This window comes from Sarcophilus harrisii, chromosome 3, assembly GCF_902635505.1.
Source record: "Sarcophilus harrisii chromosome 3, mSarHar1.11, whole genome shotgun sequence".
NCBI lineage: Eukaryota > Metazoa > Chordata > Mammalia > Dasyuromorphia > Dasyuridae > Sarcophilus > Sarcophilus harrisii.
This window is the reverse complement of record NC_045428.1, coordinates 557044028-557063893: the sequence shown is the minus strand read 5'-3', so window position 1 is coordinate 557063893 and position 19866 is coordinate 557044028. Positions and strand designations below refer to the sequence as shown.

The 19866-nt window shown below is 40.7% G+C and overlaps 1 protein-coding gene and 1 long non-coding RNA gene across 2 annotated transcripts; one reads left to right on the top strand and one right to left on the bottom strand.

The window, feature by feature from the left end:
• The first annotated feature begins 46 nt into the window (after nucleotides 1-46).
• Nucleotides 47-18377, top strand: LOC111719887 (selenoprotein N-like). Its single transcript, XM_031962560.1, has 12 exons — nucleotides 47-373; nucleotides 713-824; nucleotides 1084-1229; nucleotides 3759-3971; nucleotides 4734-4858; nucleotides 8102-8239; nucleotides 9216-9291; nucleotides 14227-14415; nucleotides 15267-15372; nucleotides 15586-15698; nucleotides 15810-15908; nucleotides 16822-18377. Exons 1-12 carry the CDS (start codon nucleotides 197-199, stop codon nucleotides 16987-16989), a joined length of 1662 nt encoding a protein of 553 aa, XP_031818420.1. The 5' UTR covers nucleotides 47-196; the 3' UTR covers nucleotides 16990-18377.
• On the bottom strand, nucleotides 11119-19603 carry LOC116422818. Its single transcript, XR_004233353.1, has 4 exons — nucleotides 19515-19603; nucleotides 13532-13642; nucleotides 13247-13332; nucleotides 11119-11170 (listed from the first exon to the last, which is right to left on the bottom strand). It is a non-coding gene; the product is annotated as an uncharacterized LOC116422818 (long non-coding RNA).
• Nucleotides 19604-19866: the final 263 nt, after the last annotated feature.

The window sequence follows — 19866 nt, the reverse complement described above, 5'->3', positions numbered from 1 at the left end:
CTGTCAGTCCGAGTCAGGTCCCGCCCCTCCCTGCCTAGCGCTCCCTCAGTGTGCACCTCTAATCCTCCACAGCTGTCATTCAGTCTCAGGGCCAGCCCCGCCCACCCCTCAGTCGGCCTTCAGCCCCGCCCCCGGCCGTTGGTCAGCAGTTGGAGCCGGAGCAGCTGAGAAGGAACCAGAGCCGCGGCCTCCTATCATGGACCTCCCCGGGAGCCTGGGGCCCCGCCTACCTCCGCGGCCCCCGGCCCGCCCGTGCCACCGCCCTCGCCGCCCCCGGGACCTGGCGCTGCTGGCGGCCGTGCTGGGGACGCTGCTGGCCCTCGCCGCCCGGGGCTACGTGGGCTCCAGGGAGACCCAGGCCCAAGGGCCGCGGGTCAGGCCCGACCTAGGGGCGGGATCGGGGGCGTGGCAGCGGGAGAGGGAGGAGGGGACCACACCCAGCCCCGCCCCAGCCCCGCCCCCGCCCCGGGATGAAAGCTGCTGCTATTGGGGGCACAGACGTCAAGATTTCATCCTGCTCTTGGGGGTCAGAGGGCGTAGGTCCTCAGTCCGAGAGGCTAATTCCCGATGTCCAGCAGCCGGACGGAAGTCCCCCCACGGATCCCCAGATCCCGTGCGGGAGGAGGGCCTGAGACCCAGCCGGGATCCCTGGGGGCTGCGGGACAGCGGGGAGGTCGGCGCCCCTCTCATCGGCGCCTTTGCCCCGAAACAGGAGTCGGCCAGGACACGGAGGAAGACCATGTTCTTCTTCTCCGCTCTGGACGTGAACAGGGACATGTACGTTAGCGCCGAGGAGTTCAAGCCCATCGCGGAGCTGCTGAGAGGTAGCGGCAGGACAGGAGGCTCCGGGCCAGACCCGGGGGACTGATCCCCGAGCCGGGATCCTCCCGAGACTGCTGCTCCTCCCCTCTCTTCCCCCGTCCATCCTGATTCCTTCCAGGGGGAAGGATAAACTTTGTCATCGGGCCCCGGTGTTCTCCGAGAAACGGGGGGCACTGACTTGCGCGCGTCCCTGCGCCTCCCATCCCCCCACATACACACCCCCAGGAGCAGAAAGACTATTAACACGTTTGTGTCCCACAGTGATAAAGCCTCTCTCTGGCTCTGAGAAGGCCCAGGAGGTGGTGAAGGAAGAGAAGTCCTCTCTCCAGGAGAAGCTGACTATAGTGGCTCGATTCCAGCCTCTGCTGCTAGACACCATGTCAAACAGTAAAAGTGGTTTCAGAGAGGCAAGTGGGGGAAGGCTTGGGGGGACTCGGAACGTGGGGGCAGGGGTACTAGCCTGAAAACTGAATAGAGGTCAAAGGTGAGAATTCAGACCCAAAACAGCTCTGGATGAAGGGCCAGCCTGGACCCTGTGGGACACAAAGGATGTGCTGACCTAGCGCAGTCCTGATCCCATAGTGAACACTTCCTGTGCTTCTTGACCAAGAAGCGCTTCATGTTTTCAGACTCTACTACCTAAACTGGGGACAATTCACTTAACAAGCCAAAAAAAAAAAAAAAAAAAAAAAGGAAACCAGGCTCTTGTCATCAGCACAGGGGATTCCCATGCTGTAATCAGTGGAGAAGGGGGAGAGAAGATTCTGGAGGCCCCAAAAACAAGAGACATGGATCAGGCAAGGCACCTATGTAAATAACTTGAGCAAAGATGAGGTGGTACATTGCCACATATTCTACCAGGGTCTCAATTGCTCAAACCATTTATGGAGTCTTCTTTAGGGAGAACCTTTAGAAGCAATTTAAAAATCACAAAAGAAAATTTTATTGTTTCAAAAGTACTTAAGTTGTTTTTGAACAAAAAAGCATTACTTAGCTTGATCATCCAATTTCTTTATCATGACTGACTTTCACTGATTGAAAGTGTTTTTCTAAGAATTAAATCCATCAAAAAGAAAAAAGAAAAATTCTGCTCAAAATTGCAAAGTGGAGAAAGCAGAAAAAAGACAACAGAATGGGATCCCTTTCTCTCTGGAAGTGTGAGAAATGAGGAGAGAGACTTTGCTATTTTAGGTCTTGATTGAAAGGTTGACTACAAACTGCCGACATTTCACCTTCTGCTTCAAGTCCTAGGACAGAAGAGGAAGGCAGATATGTCCCTTTCCCAAGAGTCAGTACAATCCCTCAAAAAACAGAGTGTTAGGAAGACTGATGTGTGTGGTTAGTACCTAAGTGGTGACCAGAACAGGGACAAGAACATAGGATAATGAGGGCTTGGTGCTTTGCCTCCTCTTCAACAGTAAACCTCTCCTGAGCCCTTACACATTAATTATCTGCTCTTCCCCTACACAGAAGGGCTGTGTAACCCTCCTGTTTGTCTTCAATCCACTCTGGGGGATAACAAATTGCAGACAGGATTCATATTGGGAAAGATAATGCCCAATACAAGATAGTAATGAACTAAGTTTCCAGGGACGGAGTACTTTGATCTGGATCCAATCTGCTTTTGTAGCCCTCTCAATAACAACTTTCCATGCATCCTGCATTCCATTAAACTAGACCAGTGAAAATAATTGATACATTTTTAGTATAATTTTTTTTAAAAACTTGCTTTTATATAGCACACTGAAATTTGCAAAGTCTCTTTATTGATCATTTAGGAGGGGCTATTCCTATTATGCAGATGAGAAAACTTACTTAGGTTATATGACTTGCCTAGTGGCACTTGCTATTAGTACCTGAAACATGATTTGAAATCAGATCTTTCTACCTCCAAGACAGACTGTCTTTACCTACCTCCCTAATGAACCTATATGATATTGACAAATAAGTAGTAATCCCATTTCACAGTTGAAAAATCTGGGACAAAGAGAAATTATGAATTGCCCATGATCCCACAATTGGTAAATAGACTCAGTCCAAGTCTTCCACATTTTGCTATTTCCATGACTCCTAAACACAATCTATACATTCCTCAGTATGCCTTTGTAATGCTCTTCTCTTTGCATAGGCTGTTCTTGTTAAATGTTAAATCTCCAGATGTTGAAATCTTATCTATTCTTTCAGAAACTGCTAATATGAATTGTCCTCCAAGATTTCAGTAATCCCCTGGCCTGCCTCCCTTTTCTAGCATTTTCTTTGCATCTTATCTACTATTTCTCAACATTTTTTATAGTAAATTGTATGGATTCACTTTTTTTTTTACCTTGTTCATGAGATGATGGAAAGAGCATTAAGTTTGGAGTCAGCAGAACCAAGTTCGCTTTCAAAGGGAGGGTTCAGCTATTTTAGGACAAGACTAACAACCTAGGACTACTATGGATAGCAAAAGCCAGCAAAATAAGATTAAGGTTTTAAAACCTTTCTCTTGTTGGGCTGTTGCTCCCTGATCCCTGAGTCCTCTGTGATTTAGGGTTAGAAAATGTTTTCTGTCCTGTCATACCCATGGCTGGCAGTTTGCAAATCTTCAAATCATCCCAGAAACTCCCTTTGACCAAAATACAAAGGGGAACTATGAAGCTAAGGTAATATTAGGAGGTTCCATTGTGCCCCCATAAAAAATTGGGGGCAAGACTGAAAGGAGGATCTAGCCAACCCTAGTAGGCTATTGACAACAGTCCAGGCATGAAGTGATAGGAGCTGGTACCTTCATGTGGCCAAATAGCATCAATGCCAGAGGGCATCAGGGTTCTCCAACTAACGAAAGAAATAACACAACAGGAACACAAATGTTCCTGTACCTCTTTTTAGTAGAATCTCAAAGGCCTGATCTCAACAGGATCGTAGTTCATCATTCTCTACTTGTTGGTCTTCTCCAGATTTCTGACATTATTCTTTCTGGGCTAAAAAACTGGACAAACCCTGCACTATCATCCAGTGTGTTCTCTGCCAGCCAATTCAAAGCTTTCCTGCCCCCAAGGAATGACATGGAGCTGGGTGAAGTCTGGTGGATCATTCCAGACACAGTGCTTACTACAGGTGTATACCTCTCTGACAACCGCTTCTATCCACCACCTCCCAAAGGCAAGGAGGTAAGGAAGGAACCTTGGGCCCTGTGTTGGAGCCAAGTTCTATAGCCAACATTATACTTTCCCTATAGTTGGGAAATAAAATTTGGAAAAGGTGGGCTGAATTAAATTGGATTGTGTGATATCTGGAGGAATAATTTAATGGATAAGGGCTGAAATAATTCAATTCAGTCTATCTTCCAAGATAATTTTCCTATTATAGGCATATCCCAATGCATTTTAAACCTCTATTCCCCCAAACATAAAGTGTTCCAGAGCCACTATGTAGCATTTTGCCTTAAATTTGATCTAATGATTCAGACCTTATTTCTCCCCAGCCTTGATCAGATTGGAATCCTTCTCAACTCAGATGCTCATTTTGTTGCTCAGGCCTGACTGACATTACGTGTTTACTGTTTCCTCCCCATTCTTCCCTCTTCCCTCCCTGCTGTTTCAGGCTCAAATTCCAGGAATCCCCTTCCCTTAGTATCAAAATAATAGTTTCCCTACTTCCACACTACTCAGGTCTTCTCCTGAGCTTGGTTCTTCAACAGTTCTCAAGGATTTGGTGCCTTAGGCCTCAGATGATTTCCACAGCTCAAGGATCAAAGGAAGAAAGAAATATCAAAAGTCTTTCAGAATAATTTCTCTTCAATCTATTGAAAAATTGGAAGGGGGAACAAATTCATCCTCATCTAGTACAAATGTATCATTGTAGTCATTTTTCCTCTTGTCAAATCCAGGAGGAGAAAGGGTCCAGATGAACTAGGCTCTTCCTTCCCATAGGTCATCATCCACAAATTGTTGAGCATGTTCCATACAAGACCCTTTGTGAAGACCCGCTTCGGACCCCAAGGCACAGTGGCCTGCCTTACAGCCATAAGTGGCTCCTACTACACTGTTGCTTTTAGGTGAGTACTTCCTACCTTTGGCTTTCCTGTGCAAGTAAGAAGAAAAGAGGCAAAAACTATAGCTTTGTACAACAGGGAATCAGAATGGTTGTAGAATGCAAAGCAGCTATCTGCTCTGGTTATCATAGATTGATTATCTCTTTTGGAGATCAGCCCAACCACTTCAGTTCAACAAGCATTAAATGCCTACTATGTTCTGGGTACTGTGTTAAGTACTGATAATAGAAACACAAAAATGAAACAATACTTTACTTCAATGATTTTAAAGTCTACAAGGGGCAAGGGAAACAGAAAAAAATGTTAAATAAGTCAATGGATCTACCTTTTATAAAAGGTAGCACTTGAACTATCCCTGAAAGAAAAATAAATTCATGGACATTCTTTACATGACCAAAACTTCTCCCAGTATCTCATTCCTGTCAGAAAGCCACCCCATATAACAAATATTTCTAAAGAAAATAAAAAATAGGCAAAACTGATCAGACCATATAAAAAGTCTAAAAATACCTTTGGCATACCACCTCTGCAGATCTCCCACCATTGCAAAGGAATATTGTAGAAATGTCAACCAACATCCCTTCTAAGCAACTTATATTTTAAAGTGAACTAGGAATTTCATCAGCTGATAATGAGAGAAAATTTTCCAGGTATAGGATACAGTTTGAACAAAGGACTAGATGTAAAAGATAGAATATAATTTACTGGCAATATCAATAAATTTCTTTTGGTGTAGTGTAAAGCACATAGGGATAAGTAATGTGTAGTCAGTCTAAAAAGTCTGGTAGAACACACCTCTCAGATTGGCTAAGATGACAAGAAAAGATAATGATGAATGCTATAGGGGATGTGGGAAAACTGGGACACTGATACATTGTTGGTGGAACTGTGAACAGATCCAGCCATTCTGGAAAGCAATTTGGAACTATGCTCAAAAAGTTATCAAATTGTGCATACCCTTTGACCTAGCAGTGTTACTACTGGGCTTATATCCCAAAAAGATCTTAAAGGAGGGAAAGGGACCCACATGTGCAAAAATGTTTGTGGCAGCCCTTTTTGTAGTGGCGAAAAACTGGAAACTGAATGGATGCCCATTAATTGGGGAATGGCTGAATAAGTCATGGTATGTGAATGTTATGGAATATTATTGTTCTGTAAAAAATGACCAGCAGGATGAATACTGAGAGCTTGGAGAGACTTACATGAACCGATGTCGAGTGAAATGAACAGAACCAGAAAATCATTATATACAGCAACAACAAGATTATATGATGATCAATTCTGATGGATGTAACTCTTTCCAACAATGAGATGATTCAGGCCAGTTCCAATGATCTTGTGATGGAGAGAGCCATCTACAACTATAGAGAAGGCTGTGGGTACTGATAATGGATCACAACATAGCATTTTCACTTTTTTTGTTGTTTGCTTGCATTTTATTTTCTTGCTCAGTTTTTTTTTCCTTTTTGATTTAATTTTTCTTATACAGCAAAATAACTGTATAAATATGTATACATATATTGGATTTAACATATATTTTAACATTTAACATGTATATTTAGGGGAGGAGGGAGGAAAAGGAGGGAAAAATTTGGAACACAAGGTTTTGCAAGAGTCAGTGTTGAAGAATTACCCATGCATATGTTTTGTAAATAAAAAAAAAAATTAAGAGAAAGGAGTTAATATGTAGAGGGCTTTAAATACCAAATACAAAAGAGATTATGTTTTATCCTGAAAAAAAAGCTACTGAAAAAGCTTCTTGACCATGACAGTGATATGGTCATATCTGTATCTTACAAATAGCAATTAAGTATAAAGTACGGACTAATAAGGGAGACCTATAAGCCATTGTAGTGGTGCAGGCAAGAGGTGATGCAGGTTTCAACTGAGGTAATGGCCATGTGAATGGAGGAATGTATATAGGTATCAGTGATAATATGGAAATAAAACTGATAATTGACTGGATCAGAGCAGTTGCTGGGGAGAGAGAAGTGAAGTCAAGAATGATGCTATGTGATTCAAACCTAGTAGATTGCAAGGATGGTAGTTTCCTTAAAAGAGTAGGAAAGTTTGGAGAAATGGGTTTAAAAGAAAAGATAATACTGAGAACTTTGGACATGTTAAGTCTGTGGGATATATGTTCATGGAGCATCCAGGTAGAAATGTCTAGCAAAATGATGATGATAACAAACTGGAACTTATTTGAAAGATTCAAGAGTCATTTGTATAGAGATGATCATTGAGAGTAGATGAGATAATAAAAGAAGGAAACAAAGAAAAAGAGGGCCCAGAAAAGAAGCTTGTGATGCACTCAATATCTCAAAGATGGGAGGTATTCATGCACAGTAATCTTAACAAAAAAACTGAGGAAGAGCAGGAAGTCAGACCAACATAAAAATTACAACAACCTAGGAAGGAAGAGTGTCCAAGAGGAAGGAGTGGGCAACAGATGGTTCAGAGAGGTCAGGATGAATGAGAAGTCACTGACTTTACCAATCAACAGATCACTGATGACCTTGGAGAAAGTCAACAAGTCAGTAGAAATCTTTTTTCCTTTTGCTGCTCATATGGGCCCAAAGAGGCGGAAGGTTGTGCAGAAAAGCCAGGAATCATCTATTTTGCCCCTTGTCATTGGCTCTTTGAGAGACTAAGTGGGAGTGATTGGCCTGAAGAAATCTGGGGTTATCTGGTACAACACCCACTGACCTGGCCCTTGGTGCCTGAACACCAAGATTGGGTCATCATCCAATTGTTTCATAGGCTGAATGGTGTTAAGTACTCAATATATTCTTCCTACCAGCAGGTGGAGATGACTCCCTGCATTTTCTCTCTGTGTGTGACTGTGTGTGTCTCCCTTTTCATCTCTTCCCTCCCTCTCTCCCTCCCTCCCTCTCTTTGTTCCTAAAACCCCCTTCCTCCTCATGCTATTTCCCATTTCCAGTGGCCTTCCTCCTCCTTGTTCCATTGGGTACTCCCTCCTTTTATGTCCTTTCCTTCCCTCTTCAGGTTCTCTAAGCTCCTTTCTTCTACTGATTTATCAAAACCTTCTGAATTCTGTGAAGCCCAATGGTCATAGTATAAAGATTTCAAGGTGGACAGGTCCTTAGAGGTTGTAGAGTTGAAGTTCTGTCCATTTATTTTACAAATAAAGAAACTGAGGCTTAGAGAATTCTTGCGTTAGTATTCCCATCCTCACACCTGGAGAGAAACATTCCTTCCTCCCTTCTCTGTTTCTTCTGCCCACAGGATTCATGCAGAATTCCAACTCAACCAACCACTCCACTACCCTTTCTGGTTCTGTCCAAGCCAGTTCACTGGACACATCATCCTCTCCAAAAATAGCAGCCATGTCCAGGATTTCAAGCTCTTTGTACCCAATGAAAGGTAGGAATCTGTGGTAGAGAGGGCCCCATCAGATACATGTCCCTTTAGTGCAGTTTGAGGCTCTGGCTTATGGCCTAGAGGACAAGTATTGTCAACATCCTCTTTCAACCCTTTTTCCTGTCCTCAGAGCTAATAAAGAGGAAAGCCAATAGATTAAGCGGGAAATGGTGTTTACAACACCAGATAAATAACTTGCATTATATTGGGACCCCAGGACAAAAAAAGCAAAGGACTGCTTGACAGCACCAGCCTATCCTTAGACCTAGGTTGAGAGGCCTAATGCTCTTCACAATCTGTATTCAAAAATTGGTTGAGAACAGGAGAGTTGTCCTCTAGTCATCTAACTCTAACCCAAAATCTGTAAGATCTAAAGGGTTCCCACACTCAGAACTTGATTTCAGAAAACCTAGATGGAAAGAGTAGATAGCAAGTAAGTCTTTCATAACCATATTTTAACCCAAAGCCCCATGTACCCACTTTTATTGTTCATCCTCAGGATAACAAGGCAACATAGCTCAGTCCCTGGTTTTGTTCTAATCTGGCCTTTCAATTTCCTGCTTCCTTCCTATTGAAGTATTACTTTCTTTAAACATGCTCATGCTATGTGGCCTTCCCCTATATTTTGATAATCCCTTCCTGTACTTTTTAATGTCTCCATTCTTGGTGCTATTCCTCCAGCTAACAGTATTTCCCTAGCTGTCATCTTCAACTCTTTCCCCATTCAGATTTGTGGGAAACAAGGAAAAGTGGGGGAAAAAGGGCCTCTCCCATTACTATTTGGGAAATGTCATCCCTTCTCCCCATTACACCAGGTTGTCCTCAAAGCTACCTACCTTGCCTCCCTTGTTCCCTCAACTATTTTTGCCCCAAATGAAAATATTCCTCATACAGCTCAGATTCTACTGTATGAGTGAGACCTATCAGTGCTCTATCCCCAACATGCAATCCTTTCCCAGCATACCACTTCTCTCATCAGGTCTCTGAACGTGGGTTTGCAGTGGTTGCATGGGCCCCTACTGAATCCACATGTGGATCTTGGTTATCTCCCTCAGGTATGTCTGACTTTGTCCTTAAGAGTAGTATAATATAAATGAATTTTCATGTTACTAGGTAAGAAGTAGTGTGAGGTGTGTAAAACTCAGAAGACATTTATCATAGGACAAAGGATGCTATTTATTAAATGAAACAGTTCATAAACTACACCAAATATGATTAAGCAACATGCTTCAGGTGTCATGGACTTTTAAAGTCAGAGGGGAGATGAGGAAGGAAGCAAGGACAGGATTTAGGAAATAAGGAAGGAATTAGAGAGGTGTTGTGGGAGGGGGCAGGATAGGTGATTAAAAGTTCCGACAGTGAGGCTGAATGGTCTGATTAAATTTCCTCTTCCACATCACTTATATCACTTGAATCCAATCTAACATGAGTTTTCTCACTAGTCTTCTATCATTATATTCCCATCCTAACTCTTAGGAGTGTTTCCCTAGTTATGCTACTCCAAATCTAGTATGATTAGGACTGGAGGGTGAGGCTAGAGCATTCCCTGCCAACTTTACCCTTATGGATGCAGAGGGATGACAAGCATAGGGCTCCACAGCCTTAGCCTGTAGAAGCACAGTTGAACATTTACTAGGAATAATTGTGAATAAGAATGATAATAGGCCCATTTTTATAAGTGTGAACCCACTAAAACCCTATGAGATGAGTAATTTAAATGTTGCTATTCCTATGTAGAGAAGAGGAAACAGACTGTCCAGCTAAGTGACTTTACCATAACATAGAGAAGTGGAATGGGAGTCAGGAGCTCAGCCCAGGTGCTCTGACTAGAACTCTTCATCTCCCATTCTTCATATTAAGAAACCTGGTCCAGGCAAATCATACCTGTCGTGATGTTGGTTCATCTACTCTCTGGGAACTACCCAGTCCCAGGATCTGACCTGGCACTGTGGGAACTAAGGCCCAAAGAGAGGTTAAACAGATTTGTCAGATGAACTTTTGGGCAGCAGAGGTAGAATGTAAACCTGTCCTTGGACAGTATTCTTTCCAATCCAGACCAGGCTGCCTCCCAAAGCCTTTCTATCAGGAGCTCTAGGATTTCCCCCAGTCAGGGATTGTTGGCTAATTGTCTGCCATGGGTCATGGGCAAAAAGTCCAAAGAAGTCTGAGGCTCAAGTCCTGGCTTTGTCATTTGCAAATTATTCTTGGGTAAGTGTCTGAACCTTGCTGTGGAGCCTCAGGTTCCATCAGTAAAATAGAGATATTTTGTAGCATTTGCTTCCCAGATGTTTTGTGAGCATGAAATGAGGCAATATGTGTGAAGTGCTTTCTTCTTATCAGATGTTGTATGAAGATCAGTAACTCTTATCCCATTTCTTCAGGGAGAGACTCAATCCTTGATGCCTTGGACATGATTATATCTCATTAAATTGAGCCAGTGTGAGATTCAGATCTCTTGAAGGCTTATACTAATCTTAAATATCCAGCCTAAAGAGCATTAGTGGTTGTTAATAATAATAGGAACAGCTAAGATTTATATAACACTTTACAATTTTCAAGGTGCTTTTCATATGTTGATTCTATTGGAAACTCAGTAACACTAGAATACCATTTTTATCCTCACTTCACAGTTGCAGAAATTGAGGTAAAGCTGAGAAAGGCAGAAGTGTCTTACCCAAGCTCTCTTATTTAGCCAATGTCTGAGACGTGTTTCATACTTAGATCTTCCTGACTCCAAATCCAGGCCCTTATCCGCTGTACTACCTACCTGCCTTATACGTGCTGGGAATTTGGGATACAAAGATACATTCTATCAAAGCAATATAATGTATAAACAAACAAGTGAATTCTGTGATTTGTGGGAAGTCAATAGAAACAACATGCAGCATGCAATTATTTATTACTTTGGGCTCCACTCTCATCTCAGGATCAAGCCTTCAAACAAAAAAAAAAATCTTTATGTTTGGATATCACTCTATTTTAACTTGCCTGTGTACTAAATGCCACAGCGCAGACTTTGGCCTTTTTGCCTTTTCTTCCTTTTCCCCTGGAAGGCTTTGGAACAAAAGAAGTCAGAAGTCCTAGATTTAAATTGCCTGTTTGCTATGTGGATTTAGGGAAATCACAACCTAAGCTTTTTCCTCATCTATAAAAGGGGGGGGGAAATATTAAGTCCAACCTACCAAGTTTTTGTGGGACAAATGAGATCATGCAAAATATTTTGTAAACCTTACTGCAATACATAAAGTACCCACATTATCTACTTTGAAGTGCTCTTCTGGTCAATGGCATAGAAGGAACCAATGCTTGCTAAGGCTCCAGTTGAGTACTCATTGCCAGATTAGAGAAAGTAACCACACTAATGAAATCAAGCTTTTTTTGATTCATTTTTATTTTCAGTCCAAATTCTCTCCTTTCACCCATTGAAAAGTCAAGAAAAACAAAAACTCATTAAAAATATACGTAGTTGGGGCAGCTAGGTGGCGCAGTGGATAGAGCACCAGCCCTGAAGTCAGGAGGACCCGAGTTCAAATGTGACCTCAGACACTTAAAACTTCTTAGCTGTGTAACTCTGGGCAAGTCATTTAACCCCAATTGCCTCAGCAAAAAATAATTTTAAAAAATATATGTAGTTATGCAAAAAAAAAATTTCCCATATTAGCCATGTTCCTAAAAATAATTTAAAAGAGAAGAAAATGTTTGTCTAGACTCTTGAGTCTTATCAACCCTCCATCTCAAGGTGAATAGTATATTTCATCACAAGTCCTTTGGAAATGTCATTGGATTGATCAGAATTCTAGAATCTTTCAAAGTTGTTTTTGCAATATTGATATTATTGTATCTGTTCTCTGCCCTCTACACTTTGTATCAGTTCATGAAATTATTCTTAGGTTCTTTTGAACTCATCTCTCATCATTTCATACAGGATATTCATATCCCATAACTTGTTCAGCTATTCCCCAACGAATGGGCATCACCTACATTTCTAATGGTCACTTTTTGTGAAGGCAACATGTACAGCTGATTATCAGGCATATTTGGTTCTATTCCCATTCAGTATTTTCCTAGTATCTATTATATGGACCTTTTCTAAAAATTTATTCATCTTCATAACTTAATTTTTTGTGTTAGATTTATGAGATAGGTAAGAAAGATAAATTGAGATCCTTCATTACTATAGTTTTAATTTCTATTTCATCCTCCTGTAACTCATGTATCATTCCTTTAAGAATTTAGATACTATGCTATTTGTTGTATTTATGTTCAATATTGATATATTATTTATTGTACCTTTTAGCAAAATGGAGCTTCCCTATTTGTCTTTTAATTAGGTCTATTTTTGCTGTTTATCTGAGATCATGATTGCTAAAGCTGCTTTTTTTTTCAGCTGAAGAATAATAGATTCTTCTTCAGCTCTTTATTTTAATTCTGAGTGTATTTTTCTGTTTTAATATTTCTTGTAAACAACATTGTCAGATTCTGGTTTTTCAATTCATCCTGCTATCCTCTTCCATTTTAGGAATAAGCTCATGCCCTTCACATTTATATTTATACTGCTGTGTACTTGTCTTCATTTTATTCTCTTATACTTATCCTTCTCTTTTTAATTGTCCCTTCTTAAAGAGTTTCTCTTCTAAGTACTGCCTCCCTTAATCTTTTCTCCCTCTTATTCCCCTCTTTCTTAACCCCTTTTCTTCCTACTTTGCTGAAGGAAACCCAACTATATGAGTATTTCTATTCTTACAAGTTCAGATGAGAGATTCAAGTGTTGAATATTCTACCCCATCCGACACTTACTGGTTGCATAATCATTTGTATAAACTCTTATATGTCCCACTTAAGGGAAATAATCTTACCTATTATTTTTCTCTTTTCCCCTTTTTTCAGTGTATTCTTCTATATCATCCTTCCATTGTTCTTTTGAGATCACCCAAATATAATAAAATCATACCCAGGTCTTCTAACTAGACTCCGTTTAAGACTAAACTATTTTGGGGGGTGGAGTATTACCATTGTGTTGTCCTACTCAGTAACTTTTTCTTCATACTGCTCCATTCCCAGAGACATGACACAAAATTTTCTTCCCTCACAAACTCCTATAATAAGAGGTATAGTTTATAATTAAAATCTCCCCACTCTCTGATATGTTACTAAACTCCTAGGATAAATCATCTGTAGCTATTTCACAACTATTGTGAAAAGGGACTTATATCCTAACTTAATCTTCTGAAACTAAAAGCAAATGGACCCACCCTTAATATTCCCATGTAAGCCAAAAGTTGGCAAAATATATACCTCAAATTCCCCTTCCTGAGATGCGGTTTTCCTCCTTCAGCAACTTCCTTTGTACCTCTATAGCTGTCACAGTCTCTACTTTTAAAAATTGGGGCTTCAGTGAGAATGGAACTTCAAAGGAGGCAAAAAACAGAAACCTGAATTATTTCTTACCCCTCAACCATTGCTGATGCAATGAAGGTTATACTCTTTTTTTTTTTTTTTTTTTGCAGGAAAATACCACTCTAAGCCCACCATCTTCTGATAGAAATTTTCTCAAACTGTGGGTTGTGATCCCATGTGCAGCAATGTAATTAGAATAAGGGAAGCAAAAAATATGATTTATTATCAGTAAATATGTGATTTTTATATAATTATTTTATATGCCTATAAACACAGGGTTCAGTAAAAATTTCTCAGGCAAAAAGGGATCAAGAGTGGGAAAGTTTAAGCTCTGTTCTACTAGAATAAGTTTGCACTAAACCATCCATATCCTTTCTTTCTTAAAATAAGAAATCACACACTGATAAACATGCGTTGCTATTTTATAACTTTAGAACTGGGTTTTTCCCTACATAAAAACTTATTTACTAGACCAAAAGGGCAAATTTTGGAAAGATGTATCTTCCATGTCCCTTCTTGTGTCCCTAAAAATTGGTCCATAATCCAAAGAATTCCTTGAGAAGGCTAAGCTCTCCCTGTCCTTTCTTTCCCAGATGAAGCTAGAAGCCTCTGGCCCTTCAATGCCATCTAGCATCCAGGATGAGAAGAGTAATGAAACTGACAGCTGTCTGTCCTCAAAGGAGGCTGTCCAGTTTAAAATGGAGGATATTGTGTGGCAGCAGGAGCTGAGCAGGGAAGAAGCTGCCCAGCAGCTAGAAAGGGCCATGTATGACTTCAAGAAGGTGAGGAGTTTTGGAAAGGCAGCCCTTTCCAGCTTTTGGTGCTCCTAGCTTAAACAAAGATCTTGAGAAAGGGGGAACATTGTTATAGGAAGAGATTGAGTGTGAGGAGTTGAGGTTCTTAGGGTTCAATTCAATTCAACTTACTTTTTGAGTGCCTACTATGTGGAAGGCTTTGGGCTAGGTACTGGAGATCCAAAGACAAAAACAAAGCAGTCCTTGCCTTCAAGAAGCTGACATTGCATTGGAAGATATAAATTATTCACAGATAAGTAAATACAGATCATTTGAGAGGGGAGGGAATATTGACTACTGAAGGGTCTGGGGAAGATGCCACAGAGGAGATGATACTTGAGGTGAGCAGCAAAGATTCCTGGAGATAGATATGATGGAACAATGCCTTTGGACTTGAAGGAAAGTTGATCCAACTCAATAGAGACAGAAGATAGGATACTGAGTTCAAGCAGTAGTAATGTGATTGACAGATATCAGTTTCTCTAAAATAAAAAGCATATAAAGAGATGATAGAAATTAAAGAGAAAAGGAGAGATCTGAATCAGATTGTGGAAGCTCTTAGGAGACTGAGAAGTTCATATTGTTTCTCCCACCATACAATCTGACCCTGGCAGGCGTTCCTAATGACATATTTGGCTTTCAGAGCTCTGTAGTGGCTTCACCAAGGAAGGGAACTAGAGATATAACGTAGTTAAACAGAGTTCTTGTGATGGGAGGGTGGATTTTGCCTCACTCTACCCATCCTGCTCCCAACCTGTATTAGGGTCAAGTGCCACCACTCCCCATCCCTGCATCCAAGGAGACCTCAGCCTTTCTCTCTGTGCTGGCTGTTTCCTCAGGTCCAGTACTTACCTTTCACCAAAGCTTTTGACAGAGCTAGAACTGAAAAGAAGCTGGTGCATTCAGTCATTTTGTGGGGAGCCCTAGATGACCAGTCCTGCTGAGGTGAGGAATCTTGGCCAATTCCTGGTAGAGTTAAGGGTAAAAGATGGTAGTCTCATACCAGATGCCCTGGATGGAGGTATGGGGAATTCAGTGAGCAAGTAAGGGGTTTCTATGCTGGGTTCCAAAAGGGAAATAGATATTACAACTGTTCCCCAATATTACAGACTACTATTATTTCAAGCCATTTTCCCTAAATAACTTTCCCTTGAACAGGTTCAGGGCACACTCTTCGGAATATTGTCCTGAAAAATTCATCAATTATCACTCTCCTTAATGAGAAATTCATCAGCACTTGGTCTCTTTTTGAGGACTTAGAAAAGATACTGGTAAATATAAAGGGAGGGAGGGAGTTGGGCTTCTGGGAGAATTTTCTGGAAGTACCTCAAGTCCAAGAAATGGAATAACAAGGCCCCTCTCCAACTGTGACTTCCCCTCAGAATGAAGAGAACGAATTCTATAAGAAGCTGGCTCAACTGCATTTGGAGAAATACGAGTTCCCTGTAGAATCACTGGTCTGCCTACCCAATGGAACAGTGGTTTGTGTCTCATCCCCACCCACCTTCCCCTAACCTCTGCTGACTCAGCAGGAACCATTCTACCACCCCCCCCCCTCCCCAAAGGAGAATTTGTTCTAGTATCTATTATGTAGAAAAGAATGCTGGTGTTATACAAGCATTGAGACTTTGATCTAGGCCTTTGAAGGATGGTAACTTTTCATAGATGAAACTGAGATATAATCATCCAGACAAAGATGTAGCAGGAGCCAAAGTAGCAATGAATATGACCTCTGCATGGAACCATGAAGACTGGGCCTGGTATGGAAGGATTGTTAATAGTAGGAGAGATTGTAACAAGTTAGGTGGGATCATAGGGATGAGTACAATCATAGGGATGAGTACATTTTATAGTTCTTTAAGGTTTGCAAAATGTTTTAGAGAACAGATGTGAAATTAAGTGAATTGTCCACAGTAATCAAGCTAATTATAATGTGGGTTAGAGAGGAAACTGAAAACCCAAGTCTTTGAGTGAATTCAGTGTTTTTCACTCTTAGAAAAGGAGGCCAGATAAATTGGGCTGCCATTGAGCAGGGAAACCTGTGAGAGATGTTTTAGGGAATTACTCTGGCAACAAATACAGTATTATTGAATGAGGAAAAACTAGAAGGGTTTCTTTTCCCTGAGCTCTGGCCAATTTCTTTCAATTCCTTCCTCTGACTTGGGAACTAAACCCTGTGGTGCTGGCAGAGCCATTATGCCTAACTCCCTTCTCTCCCTTTTTTCCCTTCCCTCTTTTCCCTCCTTCCTTCCCTCTCCCTCTTTCCCTCTCCTTCTCCCTCTTCCTCTCTCTCTCCCCTTCTTTCTTTTCCTCCCTTCCTCTGTCTCTCCTGTCTTCCCTTCTCTTTCTCCCTTCCTATCTCTCTTTCACCCTTACCTCTCACCTTTTTCCTAGGTCAACAACATCCATGCTAATGATTTCTTGTTCAAGAGTCCCCCAGGACACCAGGAAAATGAAAAAGTCATAGCCTTCTACTCTCCTATGTCCTTGAAATCTCCAGAGATCTATGAAGAATTCCTGAGAGAAGGACTCCTCAGAGCTCAGGTCTTCCTCCAGCCCTAAAGCCCTAGACTATAGGAATTGGGGACTTTATTCTCTAATCAAGCAAGCTCCTTTCAATCATCAGATCTGACATTTCCCTCCCTATACAACAAGGAATGGAGATGTGACCCTAAAGTCAAAGTGGTCTTTAGTACATTTCAAGGTCACTGATTCTCTACTAAAAAGCAGCCAATATCACCCCCTTTGAAATTCGAAATAGTGACCAAAGATCCCATGTTTCAGGATCTCATCTGCAATTTCAGGACCCTGATGATAGTGCCTAAAAGTAGCAGAGTTCCTTCTGGCCATGTGACATAAGGTTGCTGTAACCTCCCTGACAGTTTAGAAGTCAGCAATGTTTGTTTGTTTGTTTGTTTGTTTAAGGGGGCATAGAACCAAATTATCTTTTTGCTTCTTGGTAATAACCTCATTCTCCAACCTCCCTCTGGGCCACCTCTAATGCATCCACAAAGAAATGACCAAGACCAGTACATATCTGCAACCTCATTATGTAAATGTGAAATATAATTAAATATTCCACACAGTTTGAAGATAATTTTTGATAGCTCCACTGAGTAGGAGAGAGAGATTCTATTTCCTTCCAATGACTGTGCTTTATGATGGCTGGATCTTAAATCCCAGATGGATCAAGCTTAATGTCTTCACAGTCTCAACTGGAGGAGAAAGTTCTCTCTTCTCTTGGTCAGGACTTTAAAGCATTCTTTTTTGTGTGGGAACAGATGTTAAGGAGTAAGTTCCCTGCCATCATTTCTCCATGCTTTCTTTGACCAATTAAGAGATAGTCTTACTCCTTTCCTCCAAGTATCAGATGGCAGGCCTAGTAAATAACTAGTGACTTTTCTCTGGCTGGCAACTTCCTCCCTTTTTGTAAGATCTGGTTAGGGACTTATATATCAATAGAAACATTGCAATTTTCATGGTCAGAACTGATAATCCGTTGAATGTTCACCTCCCTCTCAAGAGAATTTTATTTCATTCACATTGAATTCTTTGATGGCAAGAATTATGTGTTCCCATGTATGGGACAAAGACCACCAGTTCAAATAAATCAAGATTTCTCAAGGTAAAAGCAGAAAGGAATTTTATTTCAATCTTGTGAGAAGAGCATCTCCCTCCCAACAAGCAGTTAGACAAGGAGAGAAAAGGTATAGTAAGCAAAGAATGATTATATATGGGTCTAGGATAATGCTCTCTATAGACTTGATCTTTGCCCTGATTAATCAAGACAAATGACTTCAGATTCTAAGTGATAAATGAGGAAAAACTTCTGACCCAACAATATCTTTAAAATTACTACATTACCTTATATGGGTATTTCAATGCCAAGATGAGGCTAAAGTGTGGCAAAAGGGCTACATGATCTCATTTTTTGAAAACCACACAATTTCTGGAGAAAAAGTTAGGCTGGGGCACAGCTGACCTTCACTCAATTTTTAGAACATAATCTCCATTTTAATGAGACAGATTTCACTTCAATTCCCCTGACCCCCCTCTTTTCCTTATTTCCTGGTCAACTTCACTTCTGGGTCTGTCTGACCTACCCCCCAGGCTATGGTTCCCACCCTTGTCTCATGTGCTAAGCCCATGACTATAGCTACTATCTTAATCATTTTGGACAGTTTTCTGAACCATATTGGTAATTAGTGATGGCATACCAGGAGACATAACTCTATTGAGGGCTATTAGGAGAAAGCATAAAGCCTGTCTCCAACAGGCTTCTCCAAACTAAAACTACGAAGGATGTTAAAAGGTGAGGTCCAAGTTTGAATCAGAACATGTGCTAATTTTCTGATGTCTTTGTTTATATCTTTTACCAAGGTACAAATATTTTTTCCTTGAAAGAGTCTTCTCTCATGGGAATATTAGCTATAAATCATCCAGATAGTTTCCTCCCTTCCTTGCCCTTCATTCTAATGATCTTGGATAATACAGATTGGGAATAGGAGGACCCCATTAAGTGTTATAAGGATAGCCTTCCACAGATATCTCCTTATTGAATGGAGTTTTATAATCCTAGCTTTCTTCTTGGGCTCAAGTATCAGGGTTACCTATCATCCCAACCAGTTATGTACCCAGTAATTAGAGGAGATAACCTTTCACAAATTAAAACGCCCATCACAAAAGCAACAAAAATGCTAAACAGATATATATATATATATATCTAGCAACAGATGACTAGGCCAAATACTTATTTAGGATATAATGACCACATTTTTAGATGGGAAACTGCAAGATCTTACATCTACTGAACACTTGTCCTGATTACAGAAATTTTCTATAAGAGGAAAAAGCAGGGACATAATTATAATCAAAAACTGGTCCTTCAGGCTTCAGCCTGAGAGCACATGACTGAATAAAGCATCTTTGGATAATTGTATGCAATAACAATCCTACTTTATAGCCAGACTCAGAATAATCATGTAGGTTCTTATTCAAAGGAACACTACTGGGAGACTTAAATCAGAAAGATCCCACTTTTAAGTGGAGGCCAAGATTGTCCTTCCAACTCTTGCCCAGATACTAACCTCCACCTGTAACAATTCATCACATTCTTCTGAGTAGTTTGTGTCATATTCCTTTCAGATGGTGGATCACTTGCTTGATTCATTAGACAATATCTTGAATTTAAAATTCCAAATATCAGCTACAGTCCCAAGATATTTTATCTCAAGTTTAATCACAGTTTTAGGTGAATTTAGCTCTCGAGGATCACATATTCTAAATAGATATTGACTATGACCTTACATTGATAAGAGATTCATCCTAGAAAATTCACAGCTTATTGTTCATATCTAGGTAGATGGTTTTAATTTAAACATTACACAAATCATTTTGCTTTTAAAATGCTCAATACATAGAAAAATGATAAACTGCATA